General features: G+C 40.3%; 1 protein-coding gene across 4 annotated transcripts in view; it reads left to right on the plus strand.

Annotated features, from left to right (window-relative positions):
• LOC111233558 (rho guanine nucleotide exchange factor 10-like protein) overlaps positions 1–26,491 on the plus strand; it is a 98,249-nt gene that overhangs the window by 32,382 nt on the left and 39,376 nt on the right. For all 4 annotated transcript variants that reach the window (XM_022761398.1, XM_022761401.1, XM_022761400.1 and 1 more), the window contains 5 exons: positions 28–173; positions 1,027–1,199; positions 4,218–4,333; positions 5,671–5,798; positions 15,912–16,012. In XM_022761398.1, the coding sequence (XP_022617119.1) occupies positions 28–173; positions 1,027–1,199; positions 4,218–4,333; positions 5,671–5,798; positions 15,912–16,012 (664 nt within the window). The remainder of the gene's footprint in view (positions 1–27; positions 174–1,026; positions 1,200–4,217; positions 4,334–5,670; positions 5,799–15,911; positions 16,013–26,491) is intronic.

Raw genomic sequence — 26,491 nt, forward strand, 5'->3', positions numbered from 1 at the left:
CTGATCTGATTGCTGTGTCCCTTTTAGCAACTGAACTCGGAGCAGGGGTCATTGGTCCTCTGTGAGACGCTTATTGAGACTGTGTATGGCGAGCGGGGACAAGTCCTGAAGTCAAAGGAGAGAAAGGTCTTCCTCTTTGATGATGTACTCATCTGTGCCAACATAAATGTCAAGTAAGTCCCTCTTGTAGAGCAAGCAAGCTATACGCCTTTTCATTTAAAAATACTTTGCTAATGCGTAGTGCTAGCACGAAATTGTGTGTAAGTTTTTATAGGAGAGGCTGCTAAACTGCACCGTTAGGAGAAATAGCTATTAGGTGGCACAGGGCTCTAATATGATGCCCTAGGTTTTGCAGGGATATTTTGGCAAACTGCATAGCAAAGAGAAATAGCTGCTAGGGGTTTTGGGCACTATCTGGAGTTGCAGGAGCTTTATCAGCTTTAAACAAATGGTAGAATGCCTAACTACAGCTACAGGAGTCCTAGATTACTGACATAAAACATTTTTTGGGTTCTTTCCAATTTATTTTCTGTGACAGCACCATTGATCACATCTCTCTCTCTCGTTCCCTCTCTCTCTTGAGAGAAGTAAACAGGAAAGGGTTTTCGTCTATTTTGCAAAGCTCCTGTCAAAGATGTCGCTTAAAGCTCTCTTGTTCAGCCTTCAAAGTAATTATCGTTCTACGTCTCATTCAGCTCGAGTGTCCCGAAGTTGACTTCGTCTGCCCTCCAGGATCTTGACAAACCGATCACAATGTTGATTATCTGTGTGATTACAGGAATACATGAATAGCAATGAACTCATCTTCACAGCCAGGGGTACAGTTTTGGTAGGGTACATGGGTGATCATACAGATTCTAATTCCAACTCCTAAGTCTTCTTCTTGACATTTCAAAGAACGTCTCCTCCTATGGAGTGCTGGGTGTAGTGCTCTGCGCGGGTTGCGGATAGGGAGGGAATTTCTCTCAGGTTGTTTTCCTTCTAAACTCCCACCTCTAATTTTCTTTTCTTCTTCATCTCCACCAGGGGGCCTCCGGATATCAGCAGCCTGGTCCCTATTGGCCCCAAGTACACCATGAAGTGGAGCGCCCCCCTACAGCAGGTGCAAGTTGTAGAGGTGGGGCAAGAGGGCTCTCAAAACAAAGACACCTTCTTCCAGCAGAGTGGTGCTAAGCGACCAAGCAGTGTCTGCTCTTCAGGTAAAAAAAAAAAAGTGAACCTTTCCCATGTGTGTCATGCAGTTAATCTCATCACTTGAACTAGCTTGACTAGTCTCAGCGCCTTTCTCTGACTCAGCAAGGCTAATCTGTTTCTGTATTCTAGTGTCCTGCACAGGGCTGGAGATGCATTCATGCCGCTTGTCACTCTGATTGAGGATGTGTTTGTGAGGAGGATAGTGATGACGGTCACTTGTTCCCATCTGCCTGCGTTGTTTTTATCTTGGAGAGAGATATGGGGGTAGAGAGCCCCCTGCAGCATCATCCCCACAGTCTCATTTCACTCTCTGATAGACCACAAACACATCTAGAGTGGAGTCATCAATCTGAAGAGATTATTCCCTCCCTTTCCAGGCCCAATTAGAGAGCCAGTAGTAGTAGATAGGAATCAGTGGTTGAAACACTAGTTCTCCCACCACCCCTCACAAAACTCTGGTGTATACAGAGCTTGACGAGATCCCTGATAAATGTGCCATGGGAAAAGGGAGATACAAAACCTTATCAGGATGTAATGGTACAGGCTTTTTAAAGTTGCAGCTCCATGACTTAAATATTAATGGTGTCTTCTTCAGAGCTACCCGTGTCATGCTCAGCAAGCAGCTACTGCCTCCAGAGCTGGTTTAGATTCTCACTGGATTAAGTTTTCACTGTTTGTCAGGTAGTGTAGACTTGTATACTCACAACTTTCCTGCAAGGTTTTGGGATCATTTAAGGTTAGCTCTCAATGTACCTGTCTCTTTGCAAATGTGATGCCCCCTAGAGGGTGTTGGATTCTGTCTCTGACTTTCTCTCGTTTTTTTTATTTATTTATTTATTTTTTACCTTCTCGACACAGCACGGTCACCTTAATCATCTCTATGTGAACATCTGTCGTTTCCCAAATTTTCATTCAGACAGGCTGTCCCATCTATTTATAGTTTTATCCCCTGTGATGTCATTCAGTGGGGTGTGTAGTCTGAATCCTGTGCTCCCTCAGTATGGCTTAAAATGAAGTCATTTTTCATCTTCTGCGGGCCGTGTTGCCCTTCTTTTTTGAAGAAAGCTAGCCTTTGGGGAAATCCAGGCCTGTCTTTCTTACTCTTCCCCATTGTCTCTGCCTGCATCTGTCAGGCTGTTGCTCTCCCTGTCTGTTCCTACCGCACTTGAGGGCCCACCAATGTATGTGCTCTTTTCCTGTGCCAGTTGTTTACTCTCATGCTGCCTTCCCTTCCTTATGTCCCCATTATACCTCCCTTATTGCCGTTTCTATTTTGACCTGCTGTCAGGAGTGCAGTTTTTTGTCATATGTGTACCAGTGGGCTTTGGCTGTGGATCAGTCAAGGGTTTTGATGCAGGTGTGGAAGCTGCATTGTCTTTAAATCCACTGGCCAGCATCACTGGCACAGCAGCTGAGTGCTAGATTGCTGACTTATTCCAGAGAAAGCAGGGATGGACCCCTCTGGGCTCTGGCCTTCCACACCAGTGAGCTACGTGCCTGGCGGCCGGTGTGGATAGCCATGTCTGAGTGTGAAAACCATATCCTGCCTCACCAACGGGATTACGCTGGATTACAACTCAGCACATTCACCTCTCGGGCTGTAGCCAACAGCAGGCCCCAGAGGACTCAACGAACCTGAACAGGGGTCCAGGCAATCTCTCTGGAGAGGACATGCAGACATTGTTCTTGCAGCTCGCAGCATCACCCCTTTATATTTAAATGTCTCACCTATTGATTTCCTTGCACAGATGACAGATGTCACTGGCTGCCTGGTCAAAGATCCCATTAAACCCCAAAAGCTACAATAGAGCTTTTTAAATGAACAATCTCAGCCCACCCCTCTCTTTCTCTCTCCCTTTCCCCTCATGGCTTTACTCTCACTCCATTTATGCACGTGGATAGACAAAAGGTAGCAGGTCCCCTCGGAGGAAAATGCCTCACTAAGCCCTGCTAGCGACTCAGCTCCTGTGCTACTTTTATTATGTGGCAGCAGTGACAGTGCAGGACAGCTCTGGAGCAAAATCTACCTGCAGAATTTAATTAGGCAGTTCTCATGGAGCCTGCTGCCGAGTAGATGTGGGCCAGGGGAGCTAGGACGGAGGATGGCAGACAGGAGGAGACACAGCTATCGATTTGCAGCAGTAGGAGAGAGATTTGAAGGTAGTGGGCCTCAAATCGATGCTGAATTTTGCGTCTAATGAGACACCTGCATTCCTTTTGGCCAGCAAAAGGGCATCATAGCTCCAAATAACAGTTTCTCCACCTAATTTTTTTACTCATAAATTCACTCTTGTGTTGTTCAGCAAATAATGAAGATCGATCCATCTACACATCAAACTTCTTTTATTAGTGCCACTGGAGTTTCAGTCTGCACTTCCACGAGTTCTCAGATGCAATGTCATTGTTTTCTATTAGCATTTACAACACTGACCTTGAACTTCAATGTATTTTGTATGTTCACAGTGTGTCCATACGCCATGTATTTTCATTGTATATAACACTGAGATCATATCTTGCAAATGATAAGTTGATTGACAGAAAATCAATTGACAACAATGTATTTATCAAGTAATTTATCAAGGAAAATGTCAAGACAATCAATGGTTCCAGCTTTTAAAAAAAAGAATGATCTGATTTTTATCACTGTATTAAATACCACTGGGTTTTGGACTGTTGGTCAAATAAAACAAGCAGTTTGAAGACATCACCTTGAGCATTTTTTAAAGAATTTTTTGACATTTTACAGACTGATTTATTAGTTGAGCAGTCAAAGAAAAATCAACAGATTAATCAATAATGAAGTAATCCCAAGTTGCTGCCGTAATTACTATTGCAGAATGATAGAATGCATATGCACTCCTATGTATTAAGAAAAATAATTAATGGCCATATAGGTGACTGTATGTAACCTTGTTGTCTTTGTATTTTATCTGTTCATGCTGTGTTGACAAAATATAAGTGTACTTTTTCTTTTGTAAACATGTTAGTGATATCACAAACTCTTTGTGTTGCCCATCTCTTAGGTAAAGCGATCCTGGGGCCTCCAAGGCTCTACCAAGAGCTGCAGGAACTGCAACACGACCTTTCTGTTGTGGAGGAGGTTACTCTCCTTGTGGGCACGCTCCAGGGGACGTACCAGGTACGTGTCACTTTATGTTACACTTTAACTGTGGCTGCACTGTTTCACAGAGAAAATGTGTATCATACAAGATATAATGAAACAAAGTGAGCTGAAAGGCATAGGGTTCCTCAGTCCAACTGGCTCTGCAGGCCAAGGCACAAAAGTCACAGTCTGTTACATTTATCACACCCCTACACAGACCAGCTTTGTTCTTTCAGGGTTTTCTTCAAAAGCCTTATTTCAGATAGACTTCTTAAAAATGTGCTCACAGACTGACCTTCAAATATTCTATTCTCTCCTCCAAAAACTGCTTTAAGCCAGACAAATTATTTATAAGCCAGTTATCTCCCGATATTTACTGAAAATATATGAAATATGGAATGAGTTGTGTTAACTGCAGCTTACCTTACAATATCTCCTACACTGAACACAATGAAGAATCATAGAGGCAGCAAAGACAACACTGCAGTATACATAGTTCATTTAAATTGCTATATTCAGTGCCAACTTAGAGATCAAGTTTGTATGGTACGAAGATAACCATTGGTAAATCTCTTTCTGCTATTAGTAAGGACAAAAGAATAGTAAAGAAATTACTAAAGGATTCTAGATGTTTAAAATGTGAATCATCAATTTCTAAAAGCATGGAATCTCCCATATATCTCTTCATCAACAGTGCCACAATGGTGGGAATGAGATGTTCCCTCTGATGCACTAGATAAAAGTGTCATTTAATGGGTTGTAAAAGAAACTAGCACCCCTCCTGTAGCATTCAAATCAGGACACTTCCCAGCAGTCTGCCACTAACACATTAACAGTACCATACACTACGTAACACAGCCACGACGGTATACTGCAGCAATCACCAGCCTCTCAGGTTAATGGCGGCACCTTTGCCTCCCTGCACTTAATGAGCACAATGTCCTCAGGAGGAGTGATATTGGCCTGGCACTAAATGACTGATTTTCACTTTCCACCCTGTTATATTATTGTCCACCGAACAAATAGACGAAATACTTCTGCACAGCTCATTGACTTCTGAAAATTGATTTGATTCTATTTCACTTGAGGGACTAGGTTTTACTGTAAAATGGATTCCAGTTTTGAAGTGAACTTAGTGTTACATTTGAGGGGATAAAAATGCCACAACCACGTAGCTTCAGATGATATACTATAGTTTTATGTGAGTGGATGTGTGCTTGTTTCTCAGTTTGTATGTAAGAATATTAATATGCAAGTGCACAGAAGACCCCTGTGCTCAGCATGCATGTAATGTGCTTGTATCTCTGCTAGATGACCCACTATAAGCCACAGCTGAGAAACAAGTTTTAACTGTGTGTATTTTTCCATCAAAGAACCTGAACACCACAGTGGCCCAGGACTGGTGTCTGGCTCTGCAGAGGCTCATTCGCATCAAAGAAGAACAGATCCAGAGTGCTAACAAATGTCGCTTACGCCTGCAGGTGCCCGGCAGGCCAGACAAGTGAGTAGTCTCTCACATACAGAAGTAAGACGTAAAATCTGTTGTGTATCTTTGGGTATGGAAAAATAAATGACCAAAACAGCAACAGCAAAGACAAGAAAAAAAGGCAGCAACTGCAACACCAAACGGTTTTCTTGTGCTGGTAACTGACTTAAAAGGTTCCAAAAGATGGAAGTACAGCATGGTTGTTTGAAGAAAAGGTTTTTAGTGATGAAATAACCACACAAACTTAGGCAGAACCACTAAAAGATAACAGTCAACATTTAGTGTGCATACAAACAAGAATTATAATTGTACGTCTTCAATCATCTCAGAGCACATGAGGACGCAGGAGAGGGATGACTAAAATCCACGACATTGTGGTTACATATATGCACCTAGATCGCTGGGCCAACAGGACACCCTGACCTTTCGCAAATTGGAGGCGAGAACAGTTTATTCTGTCGTGAGCGGGTAATTACCTGAGTCAAATAATTCATGGATGGAATAATGAATACTGTTCACAAAAGGTTCCTTTTGCTGGATTTAATTGAGACACTTTTTGCTTCAGCCTTTACCTAACATATGGACCTGAGTGCATAACGTTTCTGAATTGCTCAAATAAGATCCATATAATTTTATCCTTACAGTATCTGTGCTGAAAAGCCAAATGTTCAGCTTTTGGAAAAGTACCGTATTAATATACACTACAGAGCTATAATTTATCTCCTGGCTCTACAGTTCCCCAATTTAATTTAATACACTTTTAGTTTTTTTATTACACTTTCATACACAAGAGTAAACTGTGATAAGTAATTTTAAAAATCTATACAGTTTATAGTGAAGATCATTTCCTAATAGTCCCCAATTGGTATTTTTTATATATATTTATGGCTTCAGAGTAAATTATTCGCAAAACAAAAATGATCACTTGTAATGTTTTTACTTTGTCAGTCCAAACACAAACAGCTGCAGCTGCAGTTTTTCTCAGTTGAGCAGGTTACCTCATCATACTGAGGATGTTCAAGTGGTAAGTGGTTGTCTTAACATGTTGAAATGGATCCTGGTGGGAAGAGCGACTTCTGCATGACTGAACGCCTACTTAGAGGAGAACAAAAATGGGAAGGAGTGAGCACACGAGTAGCTTAGAGTACTGCACAGGAACTGGGAATAGTAAATAATGGCAGATGATAATAGATCCCAATTTGTGACTTCTGGTGGGGATAGGATGAGAGAGAGACAGGAGAGGACAAAAAGAGAAAGAAAGAGAAGCCAGAGGCCTGCTGAGAGAGAGTAAGTAGGAGAAGAGAGGAAGAAAGAAAGCATGAGCGTGATGATCAACCTCCCCCATGAAAGAGTTGGCTCGGTGCCGGCAGGGCAGCGGCAGTCAGAAGAGTGGGCCTAATGCTTCAGAGCCAGGGAGAATCTAACTGTGCCAAGCCAAGCTAAAGTGACAGCTTGAGCAGCGGAGCTGTGCAGATCAGTTCTCCCACATCTCCCAGCTTCCTCGTCGGCTGTCACACCAGGCCTGCAGGGCCAATCTGCTTACTCAGATGTTTGGTGGAGCCAGATGTCATGCTTACAAGAGAGTCCCCAAATTCCCCTTCAAGGGGTACCCTATTTGCTGAGTTCCTGTGATAATGTCATTAGCAACTGCGCTGACAAGGGGATTTCCCACCCCTACATATGTCCAGGCAAAGATTCTTATTTAACACTTAAATAATGCAGAGCAAGACCTGCAGTGAAATCATGTTTGGAGATGGCCACAGAGTTTTTGTGAAGAGGTAAAAAGGTAACTATGTCAGCTCAAAGAAGGAAACCTCCTGTAGGGGAAAGAGCCAATCCTGGTTGTGTGATAGCAATCTAATTTAGGCTGGGCCTCAGTGTCAGGTGGCTGGACCGGCAGTGAGCCTCGGGGCTGAGGGTGACAGGTGGCACAGCGGGTGCCGAAACCATTCTGACACTACCCAGGGTGCAGAAGTGGCAGATTGCCGGGGAGATCAGCGGGCAGACTGGCTCTGTCTCTCTCATACACACACCCAGACAATCGTTCGCACACATACATTGGTTCTCCCTTACTATCATTCGCTGTTTTGTCACTAATCTGAGTTACAATCTACAGGGCACGACAGTGCTTCCAGAATCCATATGTTCATGTTACATGTATTCACACATGCCTCCGGCTGAATATGCACCTGAACATGAGTAAACATGCATCTTAGACAAAGAGGCACACTTATATGGGGTAGAAACATGCATACACACACTTGTGTGCAGAGCTGAGCCATTCCTCTGCTGGTGAGAGTGGGACCGCAGCAGGGACCCCCTGTACTGAGTTGGTCCCCTCCTGTCTGGCCGCAAGCAACTCTCTGCAGTCAGGCAGCACATCACAGCCTCCACACTGCAAACAGACTGAGTACGTGGAAAGAATCCTGACTGCTGCCTCAAAGGCACCAGCCTACGTGTGACAGCAGTTCATTAACATCCTCTTTTACTGCGTCTGCTGGAGCAACCACAGGCACAGATACATGGGCCATACTGGCAAGTGATAGATACAGAGTTCAAATTTCATAGTTTAACCAAATGTGTTTGTTCCTTCACCCCCCCCCCCCCACTAGCATGGCATACATGAAGGAACAGTATTGTAAGCCTGAAGCTGTTTTTTTTTTTTTTCATGGGCCCATTTATGGAGACTCTGCAGGCTACCTGCAAAGCCAAAGGCAGGCCTTACAATCACAGTCATATGTCAGGTTTGGGCTCCATTCAGATGCTCCCTTAGAGGCTCTGGAGAGTCCTTATGACCTTATCTCAGTATCTGGACCGCAGAGGTGTTTCTCTGATCATTCCATGTGCATGAGGAGAGGTGTGCTGTGGACAGGTGTACTTTAAAGGTTGGTCACACAAATAGCATCCAGCCATGCAGATAGTGTTATCCACCTTTTAGATTTCTGCTTCCACCCGATACAATGTGGATGAGTGGAAATTAATTTGAGGGGCTCACAGCACTGACAAATGACAAAAACATTCATCAGCAACATGCCTTTTCAGCATCAGTGACCCTGTTACTCTGAATACTTTTTCGTGGTTAAACCATTGACCGTTTAAAGGAACTCTCTGATCTTTTGCCTGATGGTCGATAGCATGTCTTCTCACCTGACTCTAAGTAACACAGCAAAGTATATTTCTCAAGATGAGAGTGAAAGAGTGTTATTATAACATCGGTCACATTCTTGTGCTCTAGTGCATAGTGATATGTGAATGATATTCCGCCTCTGCACCCACCCCCACCTTAGCGCCACTGTTTTCAGCCTTATTTATCCAGGGACAGCTTGCTGTTTTTATTCTCTTTACTTGACATTCCCACATGTAGACACATTCACACTGGGAAGTGACCAAGAAAAACCACAGTTCTTTTCTTTTAGCCAGTTATCAGGTGCAGTGGGGCTGAAGCTGAAGGGAACCTACAACACATTTTCTTTGGTCAACTCAAGTGCTAAAGTTTGTGTTCCTGCTTGAGTAGTCAAAACAAACTGGGAAAATTGGCTCCTTAGCTGTGAGAAGGTATTTTATCTAATCTTCACATCCTGTTTTCCCTATATCAATTTTTTGATTGCTTTTTCACTAATGGTTTGTCTTGTTATATGGTACAGATACTCAGCTGAATACCACATGCACCTTCATAAAGTATTAGGTCTATACCTTTATACTTTGAGCTTCATACAATTATTTGATGCTTAGGTATTGAGTATTGGTACTGGATAGGTATGGGGGGGCGGGGGGATTTAGCCCTCTCTGCTATCGTTTCTGCTCGACTGAATCGCAGACAGAGTTTGTGTGTATAGTTGCATTAACTTTTCATAATGTGAGCATATTATGAAAAAACACCTAGAGTACATTAACACCAGGTCACCGCCCTTTGGTAGGCAACTTCAGTATAAACACTGCAGCAAGCAAAGCACTTAAAATGAATTTAAACTTGACAACCTTGTTTTGCACATAGATTTTTACCACATCTGGTATAATTCTGTGGTTTAGCAGAGACAAGTTACAAAAGGTCCAGACCTGGGTCCTGTTTGAATGTTGACAACCAGGTATTTACTTGGGATCAGCAGTATTAAAGGTCAAACTGTACGGAATATATGTTTATTATTTTTCATCATACAGGGGAATAGTGTGTGGTGTGATGAGTGACTCACTAAAGGGAGTGGTGTGGGGGGGGGGGTGGGGGGGTGACTGGATACAGCCCTTTTAGTGCTGGAGTTTGACTCAAAAAGCTTTAAGTAACAAGATGGCAGCTCAGGATGCAGCAATCTAAACATGAATTCAAATTTTTATCAAACTTTATTCATGAAAATTTGTCACACGTCACAGATAGACAGTGCACTGACTGCGCAGAGTACAGACATTAACTGCAGCAGTGTGGATATATGTTTATGTAAATGTTCAGACTTCACTGAATCGTACCAGGATCTCAAGATCTTTCTGTTATTTTCATGCTCATTTTCTGCCACTTATTGAGAATCCTGTTTTATTTGTGTCCACTTTTCTATTTCTTATACAACCGTTCCACTACTCTAAATCACACTTAGTATGAATTAATTTTGAGTCTATCTCTTGTATTATTTTCTGTGGATGATTGTCAAGTCTGTCCTGGACTAGCTCAACAACCTCTCACAGGGACTGACCTGTCTCCTTTAAGTCATCACAAATTGGAGGAGCTGACTCTGACTGTTTGTGTCTGTGGAGGGTGGAGGTGAACTGAAGGATAGCTGTATGACAGGCTGCCACTCAGCACTCACTCCTACATCTGTCCTGTCCTTGTGTTTTATTGTCATACGTGTGCTTCGGCACTGACCTGCTCCCATAAATTAGCCCGGCTGGCTCCTCGCTTTGCTCCCTTGCCCCGCTCTGCCCTCTCCCCCTTTCCCCTCCTCCCTTTTAGACTCTCCTTACCTCTCTGCTTTCCTCATCTCCCCTCTGCCAGCATGCCCGAGTGTAGTTCTCCATTCTGGCAGTGCAACACACCTGCACTGCGGCTGTCAATCAGTGGGCAGGAGGGAAGATTCGGAGACTGCTCAGTTTAGCATGTTTGAGTCCGTGTGGGCATGGAGTGTTGCCTAAGGAATCCAACTGAGTGAGTAGTTGTATTCTCGTCACACCCTGTCTCCCCTTCTGTCTTCGGCAAATTGCCTCTGCTATATTTAAGCAGCGAATGGTATGAATTACACATCTATGTGAAAGCTCCACTTTTTCAACATGTCAAGGAAGTTTGAGATCTTACTTACTTCATTCTGTTCCTGTCTGCAATCCCAGTCTCTCTCTCTCTCTCTCTGTGTGTGTGTGTGTGTGTGTGTGTGTGTGTGTGTGTGTGTCTCATTGTCTTCCTTCCTCTATGAAATGAAAATGAATTTGCAGTGGGCAGCAGCAGAATTTCAGGCTGCACATTGTTCTCCACTCAGTTACCTTCTAATCATGTCTTTTTGTGTTTTTTTTTTTTTCCCCATCCACGTGTTCTCTTGCGCTTCCCTTGTCTTTCTTTCATCGCCTTAGAGTCACTGTGGAATAGCTGTACAGGTGACTGCGACAGGGCCATTATTTTGGAAAGCCACTTAGTGCTTTAAAAAGACATCTCATCCTTGGCCAGACAGCTTACTTGTTCCAATAAAGCCTGATCAATCCAGACGACAGAGTGCCCCTGTCAATGGATAGGCACTGGCTGAGTCATTGCAAACTCAGGGCCAATGTTGTCAGTCTCACTTTGGACTGCTCATCATTAGGAAGTTGTTTTATTTTAGTTGACAAGAAATAGTCAAATATTTCAACATTAGTGGACTAACAAAAATTTGACTAAGTAAATACTTAAGGAAGCTAAATGTTTTAGCAATTTACACAACTTCTGCAGGAATATGTTTAACATCCAACCTGTGTTTATTAACAGCCATTTGTTGGTGTTAAGTTATGGCCCTCAGTTGAGCCCACAAAGAAAACATCTACTTCAAAACCCACTCTGGGAGAGACCTTGCATTTCCGGGCACATTTTGGTTTTGACTTTAGAATTGAAGTATGGTGTAAGAAGAAAGCCACTGTGGGAGCTGGTTTGTCACTGGGGTTATGAATGGGGCTCTTGGTTTCACTAAATTGTTTTTCATAATATGTTTTCATATTCTGTTAGATTCAACAAGGTGTCTTTCCTTGGACAGCTCCCCCATTCTTCCCTGTCTCAAATAATAACACAGCAGCTTGACTGAGCAGATGAAAAAGGACATATCTGGTAAAAGTGTCAACCAGGAGACAATCAGCACTCTCTGCCAGCAGCTTGGCACTAACCAAGCCCCATTTCAAGTTGGCATGGAGTGAGCCCTGAACAAAAACTGTCTCAGACACCTGAGTTCTTAAAATCGGGAAGCTATGAAGGATTAGGCTATAAAAAACACTGTCTGACTGATATTCATTTGTTTGTATCACATTGTCTTGCGCTTTGCAGCCCAGCACTGGTAGTTGGCTACAATTTGTAACTGTTACAGCTCATGAAAAGTGATTGACTTGTTGGGATAAAGGAGACACAACACCTGATGGCTTGTGATGGACTAAGTGAGACTGTTAGCTGTTGGCAACCTAAAAGGACTCTGCAGTCCTCTAGTGAACAGTCAGTGACACTGAAGTCCCATGTTCTAAAAGCAAAAATAAGAAGCCAATTGAGACAAATTTGATAGGACAAATTTGAAATTATATCTGATTAATTATCAGTGTAAAAAGCCTCACTTCAAACTGAAACAATATGATTACATTTGAAATAATTTGTTATGAAGAAGTAGGGGCACTTTTGGACAAACATCCATTTTTTTCTGATTCAGCAGTTCAATTGAAGTAGATATATATATATATTACACACTTTAATATAGTCTTTACTAGCACACATTTCTTTCAGCAGTTCACTTCCCCAATCCAAAAAAAAAGCCCAAAATATATTTATTGCTGTGAGGTATTATGAACAGGAAAACGCATCAACCATTTTTTTTCGACAGAAACAAAAGTTAGTGTTTTGGGGTTTTTTTGGGGGTGTGACTTTAATGTTTGCCTTTTTTTACTTGGGAACAAAAAAGAAATATGCATAAATGTAGACACTGACAACACATTTACCACTTGTCAAAATCACCAAAATTACCATATGGGGACAGAGGCATAATGCAAATTCCAGCAAAAAGATATGTGATCTAGCATGCTACAAAGCCTTAAGCAAACTATATTCACTATTTATCATTTACATTGAAGAGGAAGGGTATTTTTCAACCCTGTTAAACACTAAGTTATGGGACCATAATGGAAATATATGCATGGATTATTCAGTGTAGTGTATGAGACACAACATCTGTCTCTTAAGAGCTTTTGGTAAATGATTCTTTTTGATTTTCATTAATTTTATTTTTGAACACCATTAATTCATGAATTCACACCAGAATATTGTATATAAGAGGTTAAAAAAGTACACAAAAAATCTGTTTTCAATGCCAGACACTACCCCAATGCAAGCTTAAAAGGTGCTTCTGAAAGGCTTGTAACTTTGCAGAGGATTGCAAGTCTAGTCAGTTTGAATTCATGGCTTTTACAGTCGATTCCAACAACAGCCCAGTTTCTAGTAGAAAAAGGTTCATAGAAACTTTTCATACCACTCCTGCTTTATATTGCACCTATCCTCTATCCATTTGTATGTTTGATATTTGTGCCATTTTCTCCTTTAGTTTATCAGGTAAAAGGCTAACTGAGATTTAAATCTCCTTGCCAAGAAGGCCAAGACTGTTATACACTACACAAAAAAGCATGAAGAACGTCCACTTAAGATAGACATGAGCTTATGAATTTATGCTTTAATTCACGTTTTTGTTTCAAGAGCTTATATTTTTGCCAAAAATATGCAACAGTGATACACAGCCTTAAATTGTTATTAGCACAGCTAGCTTTTCACAGAATCAAGCATCATTGCAAGCAACAGATCTATAACAGTGTTTTGCTCTGTGCACCCCGAATGACAGGCACACAGAGAGGGCTGGTAAAGAGACAGTCAGCTATGGCAATAACTTTATGGATGTTTGGGCGGTCCATCGGTGTTGTGCCGTAATAAGCACCTGCTCAGATAAGCACGGCAGGCGCTTATCCGACTATGATAGACAGGTCTGTTGGCAATGTTTTTGTGTGTGTGTGAGAGAGAGAGTGTGTGTGTGGGGGGGGGGGGGGCAAGGAGCAGCTATGCGAATCAATGAGCTGCACATGGCTTTACAATGAAATAAGATTTTAACCATCTGATATAGTCAAAAAAATAGAAAATCAATATGCAGTGGTCAGTGTTGTTATTGTGGCAGGCCGCAACAAATAAATCAATGTATGGGAAACACTGATAAGCAAAAATGATAAATATGAAAAATATTCTGAAACATGAGAGGCCTGGGAAAAAGGGCTTTAAAAATACCAGTGAGCAGATGAGGGGAAATGAGGAACAGGTGTGAAGGTAGGTAAGGAAGATCCGGTGATCTGAAATAGAAAACAGGTGAGCAGGTGGATCTGAAAAAAGGAAGAAAGTCCGGAGACATCTGGTGGGCGGGTGGAGTATGACAGGAGGCCAATAAACAGGTCTGAGACAGAAATCATGAAACATAAGTGGCGTTTTGAGCATTGGAGCCCATCCAGAAGCGATTTCCTGTGACCAGGCTGTCACAATCACAATCTGCCCTGAATGTTGACGTGTAGACTGAAATCATAAAGCCTCAGCTTACTGGGCTGAACCTCTGTAAAACTACAACCAAGAAAAGCAGGTGTTCTCACACAAAAAATCTTGCTGTATTAAACTTGAGTCCCATGAAATGAAGAATTTCTTTCCCTTGTTGCTGCCTTGTTTCTCTGACTGTTCTACTTTTTGTTTTTATATAGCACATCTAGAGTATATGTCAGAAATGAACATTTGCCATTTAAAAAAAAAAAAAAAAAAAAAAAAAAAAAAAAAAAAATCCTACAGTTTTCCACTGTGATGTCAACCCACTGAGTAAATTCAACCTGATGTTTAGGAGAAAGTAAGAGGTTATGGAAAAATCTTGTGAACCATGGCTACTGTCAGTGTCCATTTGCCATTTTTCTCACACCAACATTTGGAACCAGATCAAACCAGAGAAAGAAATAATGATCTCAAATGCTGTATGAGTCAAACAGCTGTAGGGTTAAATTTTGTGTTAAACTGATTACTAATGTGTCACTATGTCTGGGAAACTGGAAATTTGAGGGTGCAGAATTAGAAATATGTATTATATGTAATATATATTTTTTAAAAACAAACAGTTTAATGTTTTCTTTTCTGGCATATTCTTACACTAGTTATCAGTTGTATGGGAATACATGGCCATTGGGTTTTAGTGTTCATCCTAAATCGGGACTTTTTATGGTGATATGGGGAGAAGAGAAAATTAAATGGAGCACATAGGTTAGGGCTGTCTTCTTTGTTTTGAGTTTGCACTATACATAGTGCACTTATGATGGACAGTTATAAATAAAAGATCAAAATCGATACAACAGAACCCAAGATATGTTTTTTTATTTCAAACATTCTTCTTCCTTGTCAAAACTTGGTTCCTTCATAACCCACAAAGCAACTGGACCGCTGCCAATTTGGTCAGAGATTAGGATGTATTATGCTAGTAGCAGCTGATGTAACCTTGAACTAGGTCTGGTAATCTAACTTCTCTGTAACTCCATATCCCCAGATTTTTTTCATCTTCAAAATTGTAGTCTTCAGCCTCAACTGATGCTGAGTCAAGTGACATCACTGGAGGACATTTATCCGACTTTGAGCTGCTCCTTCTGGAGCTACAAAAGAATCAGCTTTTCTGTCATCACACAATACAGTATTCACAATGATATGTAGTTGTTGCCCCTGTTTTGTTGTCTAACAAATACCGGGATCTCAGTTCTTGAGCAAGTGATCAGTTAATGAAATGAAAAAAACTGACTAAATCAGCAATTATTTTTTTACCCTGTTCTGTTCAAAGAAGACTTTGTGACAAACATGTTAAAAATTCAATACGACTACATCTGCTGTCTGCATGCATCTGAGCCTGAGCCTGTATATCTGTGTTTTTGTGTTTCCTCCAGGTCTGGGCGTCCTGTCAGTTTCATGGTGGTCTTCAACACTCCCAACCCCCTTAGTAAGATCTCCTGGGTCAACCGTCTGCACTTGGCCAAGATCGCACTACGTAAGCACGCCGACACACACACACAAACACACAGACACTGGTATACACACACAGAAAGGATTACTTATGTCTTCTCTATTTAAACAGGATGATGTAATGCAATGAAATGCAATAACAATGTTTTAAGTCAGAGGCTCAGACACATCATCAGTGTTTGCTTCACTCTGTATTGGCTAAGTGCACAACTGGTGTTACAACTTATATAATCAGACAAAAACTGAGACTCTCAACTGGGTCATCTGAAGTTTATGTGCAGAGGAAAGGGGCTGTTTAAACAATATTAAATTAATAACCTCTGTTTTATAATGCCATTTATCTATTGCGAAAACAAACATTACTAATCATTCAGGAAAGATTGTGTTGCCGGGATTTAAGTTACATACTAGCTATTGAAAAAGCATTTATTCCTTTCAATTATATACTACCAGTCATTTGTAAGTCTACATGTCCCTTTTTTCTCTTATTCTAGAAAGCTCTTTCATATTGGAGACTCAGCAGTGGTCAGCGTTCATAGACAAAGAAATTGGCCAAACCCTGCCCAGCAGGGAGCAGCACAGTTCTATTTTTTTAATCTTCCTAACCTCTTTCCTCCAACCCTTGCTTGCTCTCCCAGGCCTAAGCCTACTATGCAGTCTGACCATGCCGTAGTACAGGAGGTCTTCCTCTCTAGGGTTCATCAATGCGTGCAGTCATCAAGTGGTAAAAACAGAGACGGGACTACTGAGGGCATTAATCTGCTTATTTGGCCATGATAGCACGCATATTCAACCCACTCACCGCCCCGGTCCCCTTTCCCCATCCTTTCCTACTCCCTTTGTTGCCTTGAGCACTCTTCCTTGTCACACACACTTTATTCTGGGTTTGTTGTGCATGCAGTATGTCTCTCAGCACAGCGCTTGTGTGTAGCTCCAGTTGTATTGTTGTGGCTTTTTATATCCCTGAGGCCATTGCTGAGGGCATCAGCAAAGAAACATTCAAGGTTTTGGAGTAAGTTATTGGAGGTAGATTAAAGAACACCCAATTTAATGTTTCACTTAGATGAGTGGTCAGAGATATATAGTGGGTTCCAAAAATGTGAGACCACTTGGGGAAGAGAGGTCTGAGATTTTGGACCCCACTGTCCAAGTTTTTAATACCCAAACAGACCCCTGAGAGCTTCAAGGAAGCTTTTTGTTCTTTAGAGAAGTTTTCCTGAGACTTTGCTTCTCTGTATCTTGACATACTCCATCCTTGCACATTACAATAAAAAAAAAAAAAAAAAAAAAGATTCTTCCCCCGCACTACTGGCCTACCTTCAGAGTATGGGAACAGAGGTGCATGAAGCATACAATGCATCTGTAGACTCTCCAGTAGAGCTTACTGTATATGGTTTGTGTCAGAGTGGCATCAAAAACATCAGGCTGAGAGCAGAGGATGCTGTGGCTGCAGTGAAGCGCAGCATCCCCTGCCTTTCCTTGTTGCTCACACCTTTATCAGCAACACAGCAGGCGTACTGATGGGGACAGTGGCATAGTTATAGCATGCTTCTCTCCTCCCCTGTGGCTGGTTTGTGGACATGGGTGATATTCAAAGCCAAATCATGCAAGTTATCCATGGCTGCATGCTAGGAGGAGCCTCATGCTGCAACTATGTTTACAGACACCATCAATATCTTGTACATCTAGCATAACTTGAGGAGGCTAAAAAAAGAATAGCGGAGGACAGAAAGTGTGACTCTCTTTTTTTCTTAAATTAATTAAAGAAACAGAGTTTATTTTACAGTCACAAATGAAATACCAAATAAATGTTTATTGGATTTTCTCACTTTTCTTAGCACATTACACCTGGAGAAAACACTCAACACCCTGATGACAAGGGATAAAATGTTGTCAACATGTAAATATTGCACATTATTTTCACTCTCATATTGAGTGACTATATAATGGTACAACTGTCAGCGCCAATCTGTCTTTGTCAGGCTATCCTACTATCTCGTAGCCTCAAGCGCTTGTCAGAGACATTATCCTCCTGTGGTTTGAGATAAACCTAAAATCTTTGCCTTTCTTTGATTTAGAAAAGTTTCAGATCAATTGACTGATGAGAGGAAATTGACAGATCTAAGGTTGTAAAGGTTGTAGGCCTTTAGCTAACACTGCTACATAGGGCAAGTTACCATGAGAACAACAGTAAAATAAGCTGCATTTCCTCCATCACCAACATGATGGGCAGCCAAGTGTAAGGAGAACAAACTTTGAGGCTCAAAGAAAAGCAATAAAATAACAAGAGAACAAAAATAGGAACTAGATAGAAAAACAGAAGAGGAGTTTTAGGACAAGTGGAGCAAAAAGAAGGGAGGGGACACATTACACAGAAACCCCCACTGCTGTCAAGACATCAAGCAGCTGGATAATTTCAATATATCAAGCTCAAGACACAGATTATGGCAGTGGGGCTGCAGACATAATAAAGACCATCTCCATCTTTCAACCAGAGAACATGTTTAACTCAACTTAAAGATATTGATTTCACTCTTGTCTTGTTAAAATGATTGACAGCATGCATTTAAACATGTTGAATTTGAAGATGTTTCCTTTACGTCTGAATTATATGGAAACATCCGCAAATTCCAAATGTTGCCTTAGAGTAAGCTCATGTATATACAAAGAACAGCAAATAATATGATTTTCACTTTGATACAAACATGACTTTAAACTCCTTGACAGTTAGACAGATGCTGTTTTTTTTGTTTCACACTCACATCTTTCCTCTTTTTCCAAGAAGCAATAGACATAACTCCATGTAACATATATCACTGCAGTTTTCAAATTTCAGCATGTGTAACTAACCACACACCATACATGGGGGGGGGTGGGGGTGGGGGGGTAGTACCATCAGGGTTGCAAGCAAATGGAACAACTTCAAGAAAAGATTTATTGAAGATTAAAGGGAAAAAAGTAATGTTCATGTTTTTTTTCCCCAAGGTAGTCATTAAAGGCCTTTTCACATTTACTTTCTCCTCAAATGGCTTATATGAGTTTAAATATGTGTTCTGTTCATAGTTGACAGCCCACACAGTGTCAATCCTTTCCATCACCTACAGCCTCACAAACAGAGGTTAATGGAAATGTTTATCATGATTAGCTATTAAGGGTAAAAATAGCAGCTTGTTACTTGCACCGAGTTTTCATTTTCCAAATGTACAAAGTTTATCTACCTGTTCTCTATAGGGTATATAACACACATATATATATATATATATATATATATATATAAATTTGAATTCATAGTCTATCTTTTTATACACATGTGTTGTGTCATACAAGTCACACAGTATAATTTATGTTGTAAAAGATCTTTAATTAAGGTCAGAGTCAGTTTCCTACAAATTCTAAATGACAGATTTTATATGAATTTTAAATTGATTGCAAGATTGAATTTAGAGTAAATATAATGAGCTTTGCTCTGTTCTACAATCTTTAATTAGTCATATTATGTAAATTAATGTATACTTAAAATGTTTTACCCCAAAATAAAAAAAGAAAAGCAGACAATAACATATCAGAATATCGAATAACTCAGTTCTGATTTTAAAAAGTCAAAGTCAATCCTAGTTGATTGCTGCAACATCTAGATCACATGTAATTCTTTGCACAACAGCGCTAGAACTATGACACACCAGTACTCATCTAATCATTCATTTAAAAACAAATAGTAGAGATGAGGGTGGGGTGATGGATTTCATTGAATCCCTTGGGGAAATAGATCAGCACCAACCTGGTCAGGATGACAATTACATGTTAATTGTTTTACACCCACACTTTGCCTTCCTATTTAACCAAATGTAATTACAATAAGGGAGTTGTTGATTTAATTTCACGGATGGTGTACTGTCACTGAGGCTTCCTCGTCATTGCAGGCGGAGGCAGGCCTGCCCTGTGCTCAGGGGAGACCTACAGTTGAGTCAGCGTTTCAAACGCACTGAACCATGGTCTTGTTTAGTTTCAAATGGGTTCCGTGCTCTGAAATGTCCCTGAATGGTGGACAACACAAATAGCTAATGTTCTCATGCATGATTAAGTGAGTGATTAGACATCACAAAACTCATTTACCCAGACTCATCTTCATACGAGTGTTTATCCTGTTACCTCACTTTAGAAGAAGCACAGCCACATCCCTCTGCTGTATTTTGTATCCTTCTCTGTGCCATGTGTGTGAGTATCAGTGGGGGTCCTGCGTGTTGTAGGCTATTTAAGTTGTATCAGTATGTCCATTAACAATGCCTTGTTAACTTCTGTCAAATTTTTCAGCCTGTGATCGGCAGTGGTTTATAAAAATGTTTAACTGGAGATTGTTATACTTTTGCAGGATGTTAAAGCTGCACTGGTAGTCAAGCTTTACATGATATAATATATAAGACGTCTTTCCAGTAAATAGCATTTGTCACTTTGTGAGTGCATGTGGTAGTTATGAGGCCTTGAAAGAGAGAGTGAGAATTACCCCACCGTGGTGCTTCACCAGGAGCCCCGGGGTCCATTAATAACCTGGTGTGCTAGTGCATCTTTTATGTCTCTCTGAGTGGCCCTACCGTTTCTGAAGGGTCTTCGTGAAATAGCCAGAAGCATTGCCTAATTAATGGGCTTTCTCACTGCAGAATTAATTGCTTCCTACCATGCAGTCCCAGCCCTTTCAGACAGGGTTAAGGCTGCAGACTTTGATGGCCCTCACAAGAAGAACAAGAGGCCGTCAAATCATGAGAGATTGCTGCCGAGACGTTGGAGACAGGAGCAGAGGAATGAATGAGCGCAAAGAGGAGGAGAGGTTGAGGGTGTGTGGGAGTATGTGTTTATGTGTGTGTATGTGTGGAGAGGAAGAAGGGATGGTTAGGGGGGTGAAAGGATGATTGAGACAAGCAATCAGTCCCACTGCAGGGAACAGAGGGCAGGCAGGGGGCTGTTGCCTGCAGTTACACTGCTAAGTGTGCCGGTCTCTCGCTTTTTCCTTCGCATGTGGATCAATAGATGAGTGGAGTGCGGCTTGGAGGTTCTGGCACACACTCTGACACGCCTTCTTAATCCACTGTGTGATAACCTGTGCCATGCCGATGTATACCACACAGGAGACAAGCAAAGGGGGAGAATGCAAAATCCAGCCTGCTGCATGAGCTTGAGCAGAGACTGCAAGGGCTTTACTTTCATTAGCCTTGGGATTCAGATTGCTTGGTTGCTATAGTGACTGATTTCTTTGTATGTTTTCAAATGGCATTAGCTATACCTTATGTGCAAGTGTTATCTCTTTTGTTTTGTGCTGTTAAAGTATGTCTACTCAGTAAAGAAGCTGGAAAGGTTTCCTTTGATAACACTTTTAATATAAACATTGAATACAACCCTTCCCCTTCAAAAAGGCATTCACTCTGTATGTGCTGGAATTATTTTCTCTTAGCCCTAAATTAATCTGTCAGACAGCAAAGATTATCTCCCTATCTCGCTGTGCTCAAACATGGGAAATGTTTATGATGAGTAAACATTATCACGGATTTAATTAACAGATCCCACACTCGCATTGATCCATGGGAAATATCAATTGCACTGGTGTATTTAATTAGTCTATATCTTTGCCCTTTGTGTCAGTGGGGTTGATAGAGCGCCATGCTCTGCAAATTAATCTTCATCAGCAAAAGACTTGAAACAAAAGCATGATTGGAATAAGGAAACTGAGAAACTAAATCCCCCTGCTTAGTATTCCAACCCTACACCTTCACAAATGATGCTGTTATACACAGTTGTTGTACAGTAGCTGGGATTGGGTTCACAGTACTGTATATAGAACTGACCTCAACCTTTAGCTTGTGGAATCTCATCATTCATGTAAATTGCCTTTAATTAACACTGTAGATAAATAAACTGCAGCACAGGGGAACTCACTATCCTGTAATTGGTTTTTCAAAACATAAAAAGTGCAGTTACTATATTTGTAAGAGTTCACATTTATGAAATTTATGAAACAGTGTAGCACAGCTAAAAAAAACTAATTAAACAAATTAAAGATTAACCAAAACAGTTAGTTTTGACTGTAACAATACCTTGCTTCTGGAATAAGTTATTAAGCAGAGTTTTATATCACTTTGGGAGAGAAATTCATGGTGGACATTGATGTGGAAATGACCATAGCTCTAGACAAAGTCGTTGCTTAGTTAAGTGTGAATTTTACTCGCTGTCTGTGCAGATAAATGTCAGAACCATCGTGGGGGACTCATATTGCAGTTTTGTTACTGCATTTTAGGTATTATTATCTGTTTTAAGAATGACACTTTTTTAACCCTGGTTTCCATTAGTACTGGTTCAGTAATCCAATAGTTCCCAACCTTCTTTATCTGATCTCCTTCAGAGAAGCCCCTTCACAAATTTGTTTGTTTGAACTGACTTGAAATGAAATGTTTTTCACATGGTTAATTATTAAAGGTCGATCATATCATCATAAAGATCATATCACCTCACACCAATTTGTAAAGGTGCTTTTGTGTTTATTTCCCTTTTTAAACAAAATGATAGTTTCTATTTTTTCATGTTAGCTGAATTACTCCACAATCTTTCCACATACCCCCTGGCAACTGCAGAAGTATCCCCTGGGATACAAGTACCTCTGGCAGTGAATTGCTACACTAATCTACCTGTCAGTCTTCCATGCATTGCATCCATGCAGTAACAGCAGATCCAGGGTAGATCTGATAGTCCAATTTTATTATGCAGGGGAAAAAGTGTAGAAGTTATAAATGGATGTAACTCCAGTTCTTTGAGCATCAGCAAGGCTCTGTAATTGACCCTTTTTATAGGTTTATCCTGAGATGATTAGTATACTCTCTGCCCAAATAAATGGTAGCCTGACTTGTAAAAGCCCACCCCTCTCCTCCCTTTGAACTTTGCAAAAGAAGAGTTAGCTGAGCATGTTTTTAGAGAACGGTGCACATCTGTTCCATCCAGGCAAGTTTGATTTAATCTGTGCCTCAGCATGCATGTCTTTTCAGTCAGGCTACTAATTGCAGTGTCAAACTGCCCAGCTGATCTAGTAGTGAAGCCAAGCTCGTGGTGTGTAAGAGCGTTTGTTCTCAAACAGTGAAATGACAGCAACATTTCTGACTCCTGGATCTTTTCTGAATCATAGTTACTCCCTTCTTGTTTTGCTATTGATATTTCCAGATCGATGCACTACAGCTGTTTTGCTTCAGAGAATAGTGTGTCACTGCAAAAATGTGACTGAGCTGGTAGTCATGGCTTAACTCGTGTGCAACCAATGTAGTTCCATGATAATCCACTCTGCTTCTGTTGTAAAGTTGGAAACGGAAACTTTTATTCTACATATTGTCTTATTCTTCAAAAAATATTATAATAAAACTCTGAGAAAAATATCAAGCTAATCCTTGCCTCATACAGTAGGACAAGGTTGTATCCTTGTCTTTAGTGAGCCCAGGTGATGTACATGACTCCAGTTTTTGTGACAACTTCAAATTGATATAAATGTTTGATGGATCTTTGCTTTAGGCCTCTGATTTGCCTTTTGTTTATCGTCGGTTTTAACACAGCATTATTTTTCATTATATATTGCTTTAATTATGGTATACTGTAGACTAGGGCTGCAACTAATTATTAATTTTAATATCAATTATTCGTTTATTCATTCGTTTAGTCTATGAAAAATCAAAAAATAGCAAAAAATACCCATCAGAGTTTTCCAGTTGTACTGTGTAAGGGGATGTCTTTTGTTTTGTTCAATCACAAGTTTAAATCCCATATTGAGTTTACATTGAAAGAAAACAAAGAAAAGCAGCAAAGATTCTAGATTGAGAAGCTGAAACCAGAGAACGTTATTTCTTCACTATTTTAGAATTAAAAAAAGTTTTTTCTGCGATCGACCTCTTAATTAATCAGCTAATTGATTTATCATTTTGATCTTTAGTATAGACTCTGACATTAGTGTGAAGTAGTTTTAAGAACGGACCCTAGTACTAAATGGTTGTCAAATGCTTTGAATATTCTGTAATTTATTTATGAGGATGCAGAGAATATTTAATCCGTATGGTGTATTGTTGATCTGTTTTCGGGGAAATTAATTTAATTTTTACAAAGGCTACTTATGCAGTAGTTTCTCCATATGTCCCAAAATGATTTTTTTTTTTTTTTTTTTTTCCTTGCTCATTTGTCATGAAGCTTTAATGATTTACCAACATTTACATTTTATCTGTTTATCCATCCAATGTATGAACTTGTTTTTCAGTTTTTATTGTTTAAATAATCATACTGAGTAATTTTGTATAGACACAAGTGCTCATAAATGAAATTAGAACATATACACTGCAGACAATGAGTACTACAGTATTTTTTGTACATTAGACATTCTGTGTGGTTGTGAGTGTCTGTGTGAGTTATCGCTGTTTGTGACAGACAAAGCCCGTGGCTCTTTTTTTTTTTTCTTTTTCTTTTTTTTTTATGCCTTTATTAGAGTAGCAGTGAGAGAGGGGATGACATGCAGCAAAGGGCCGCGGGTCGGATTCGAACCCAGGCCGCTGTGGTAAGGACTGAGTCCTAATGTTACGCACCCATTCCAAGCTTTTTTATTTAACTAATTGACCAACCACATGCAAAATCACCAGTTTGTTGTATGAGTAGTAATATAACTGTTTTGATTCTTATTATATCAGACTGCTGGCTTTAGAGACTTTGCTGCAGTTTGCTGCCTGTGTCAACACACTACAGCAATATGACACTAATTGGTATATATTGGAAGCCGCAGTGAGTCGCATGTACGAGGCCCCTACTTATAATTACCATTAGGAGGCTGACATGAATCCCTTTTTTCCCTCGTCTCTAAGTCCTATTTCTGGAAAATTCAACATGATGTGAATGAATCACAATTCACAGTGCACTGTACCAGGGAAAACACAGAATAATCACACAGTACAAAAACATACAGAACACAATTTTCTCAGTGAGATCTTCATTTTCCTACAGTCACTCTACTACACTATCAAAATCAAAGAATGTATTGTATCTTAATGTATTGATGTATTGAAGTTGTAATTTACATGTTGTGACTTTAAGGAAAAGAGAGCCTGTGTTTTGAAGTCCAAATGATGCAAACAAATCCATGCATTCAGTGTAACTGTGTGTATAGTTGTGTGTTGTGTGTGCGTTGAGGTGAGTGGCCTTCGTGTCCCTATTTGATGCCGTTTTCAATTTAGGCCTGCGCTTATCATTTGTTCATCGTTATTCATCATCATTACTACGTGGCAAGGACTGAAGGTTAAGGCTAATTTGTGTCCCCTCATGACCATTTTCTCCGTCTGTCCCAGTGTCTTTCTGTCTCCTTCTTTATCTTCCTCTGCATCTGTCTCTCCCTTAAACTGATAACCACATTAATTTCTGTTAAAGTACGAGAAGTCAGTATACCCAAACGAAACATTATTTATGCTAATCAAATGATTAAGTGAAGAAAGTTGATGATTACTCTGGGGTAAAGGAAACCACTGGACCTCCTGCCCCACCTGCAGCAATCTGGCCTCAATTAAAGTCTTTTAATACGTGACCTCACACCTCCCTGTATCCTGGCACCGGATGACTGAGGGATAGTCAGTCCACAGGGCAATCTCCCCCCACCCAGCAAAATTAAATATTAAAGAACACTCCACAACTCTAGATGACTGTAAATATAAATGAATGAATGATTTAAAACCTTAAATTATACTCCATTCTTCACAGTATCCTCGTTCATAGCAGGACTGTTTTATTCACTATGTTGTGCAAGAGGTGAAGTAGTTGAATGGATGAATTGTATTCCTCATTGCATTATGAAAAGATAAACTAAACATTTTTATTATGGATACAAACACATAATTTGACATTTGTAATTTGCTTTAAAGTGCAGGGGTTGGACAAAGTAATATTAAATCAGTACTATATAATATAGAACACAGTGCAAGGTTAAGCTTTTTCATTTCATATATCCTGATTTCTTTTATTTACATGATGTTTTGAGAATACAATGCTGCTCAAAAGATTCAAGGAAATATGAAAAAAAACAAGACCAAACAAACAAGATAAAAGTCATTGAAAGGTATGAAAAGACACAACACACTTATCCAATGCTGTTCACTCCTGTCCTTAATCATTCCTGTAGCGTCTTGTTCTGTATGAACATATTTTGTCTTTATTCAAACGTATTCAGGCTTTGAATATCGCTCCATTGTGATCCCCTGTTTGCAAACTGACAGCTTGGGAGACTCAGGATACATTTATGTTGATTCAGTCATTTTCGTAGCAGTTGTTAAAAGAGTAAGGTGCTAGTCGATGCCAGTCTGAACACCATTGCAGTTTGGTATCTGTGTGGCCAAAATTGATATATGAAACTAATCTTACGACCTATCAGTGCAAGCCCATAGGCACAGCCCATACCTATAAGCCACAAAAAGAGTGAACAACGTTGCTATAAAACAAACTCTGTAATAAACTA

This window comes from Seriola dumerili, unplaced genomic scaffold (genome assembly GCF_002260705.1).
Source record: "Seriola dumerili isolate Sdu_G_001 unplaced genomic scaffold, Sdu_1.0 BDQW01000409.1, whole genome shotgun sequence".
NCBI lineage: Eukaryota > Metazoa > Chordata > Actinopteri > Carangiformes > Carangidae > Seriola > Seriola dumerili.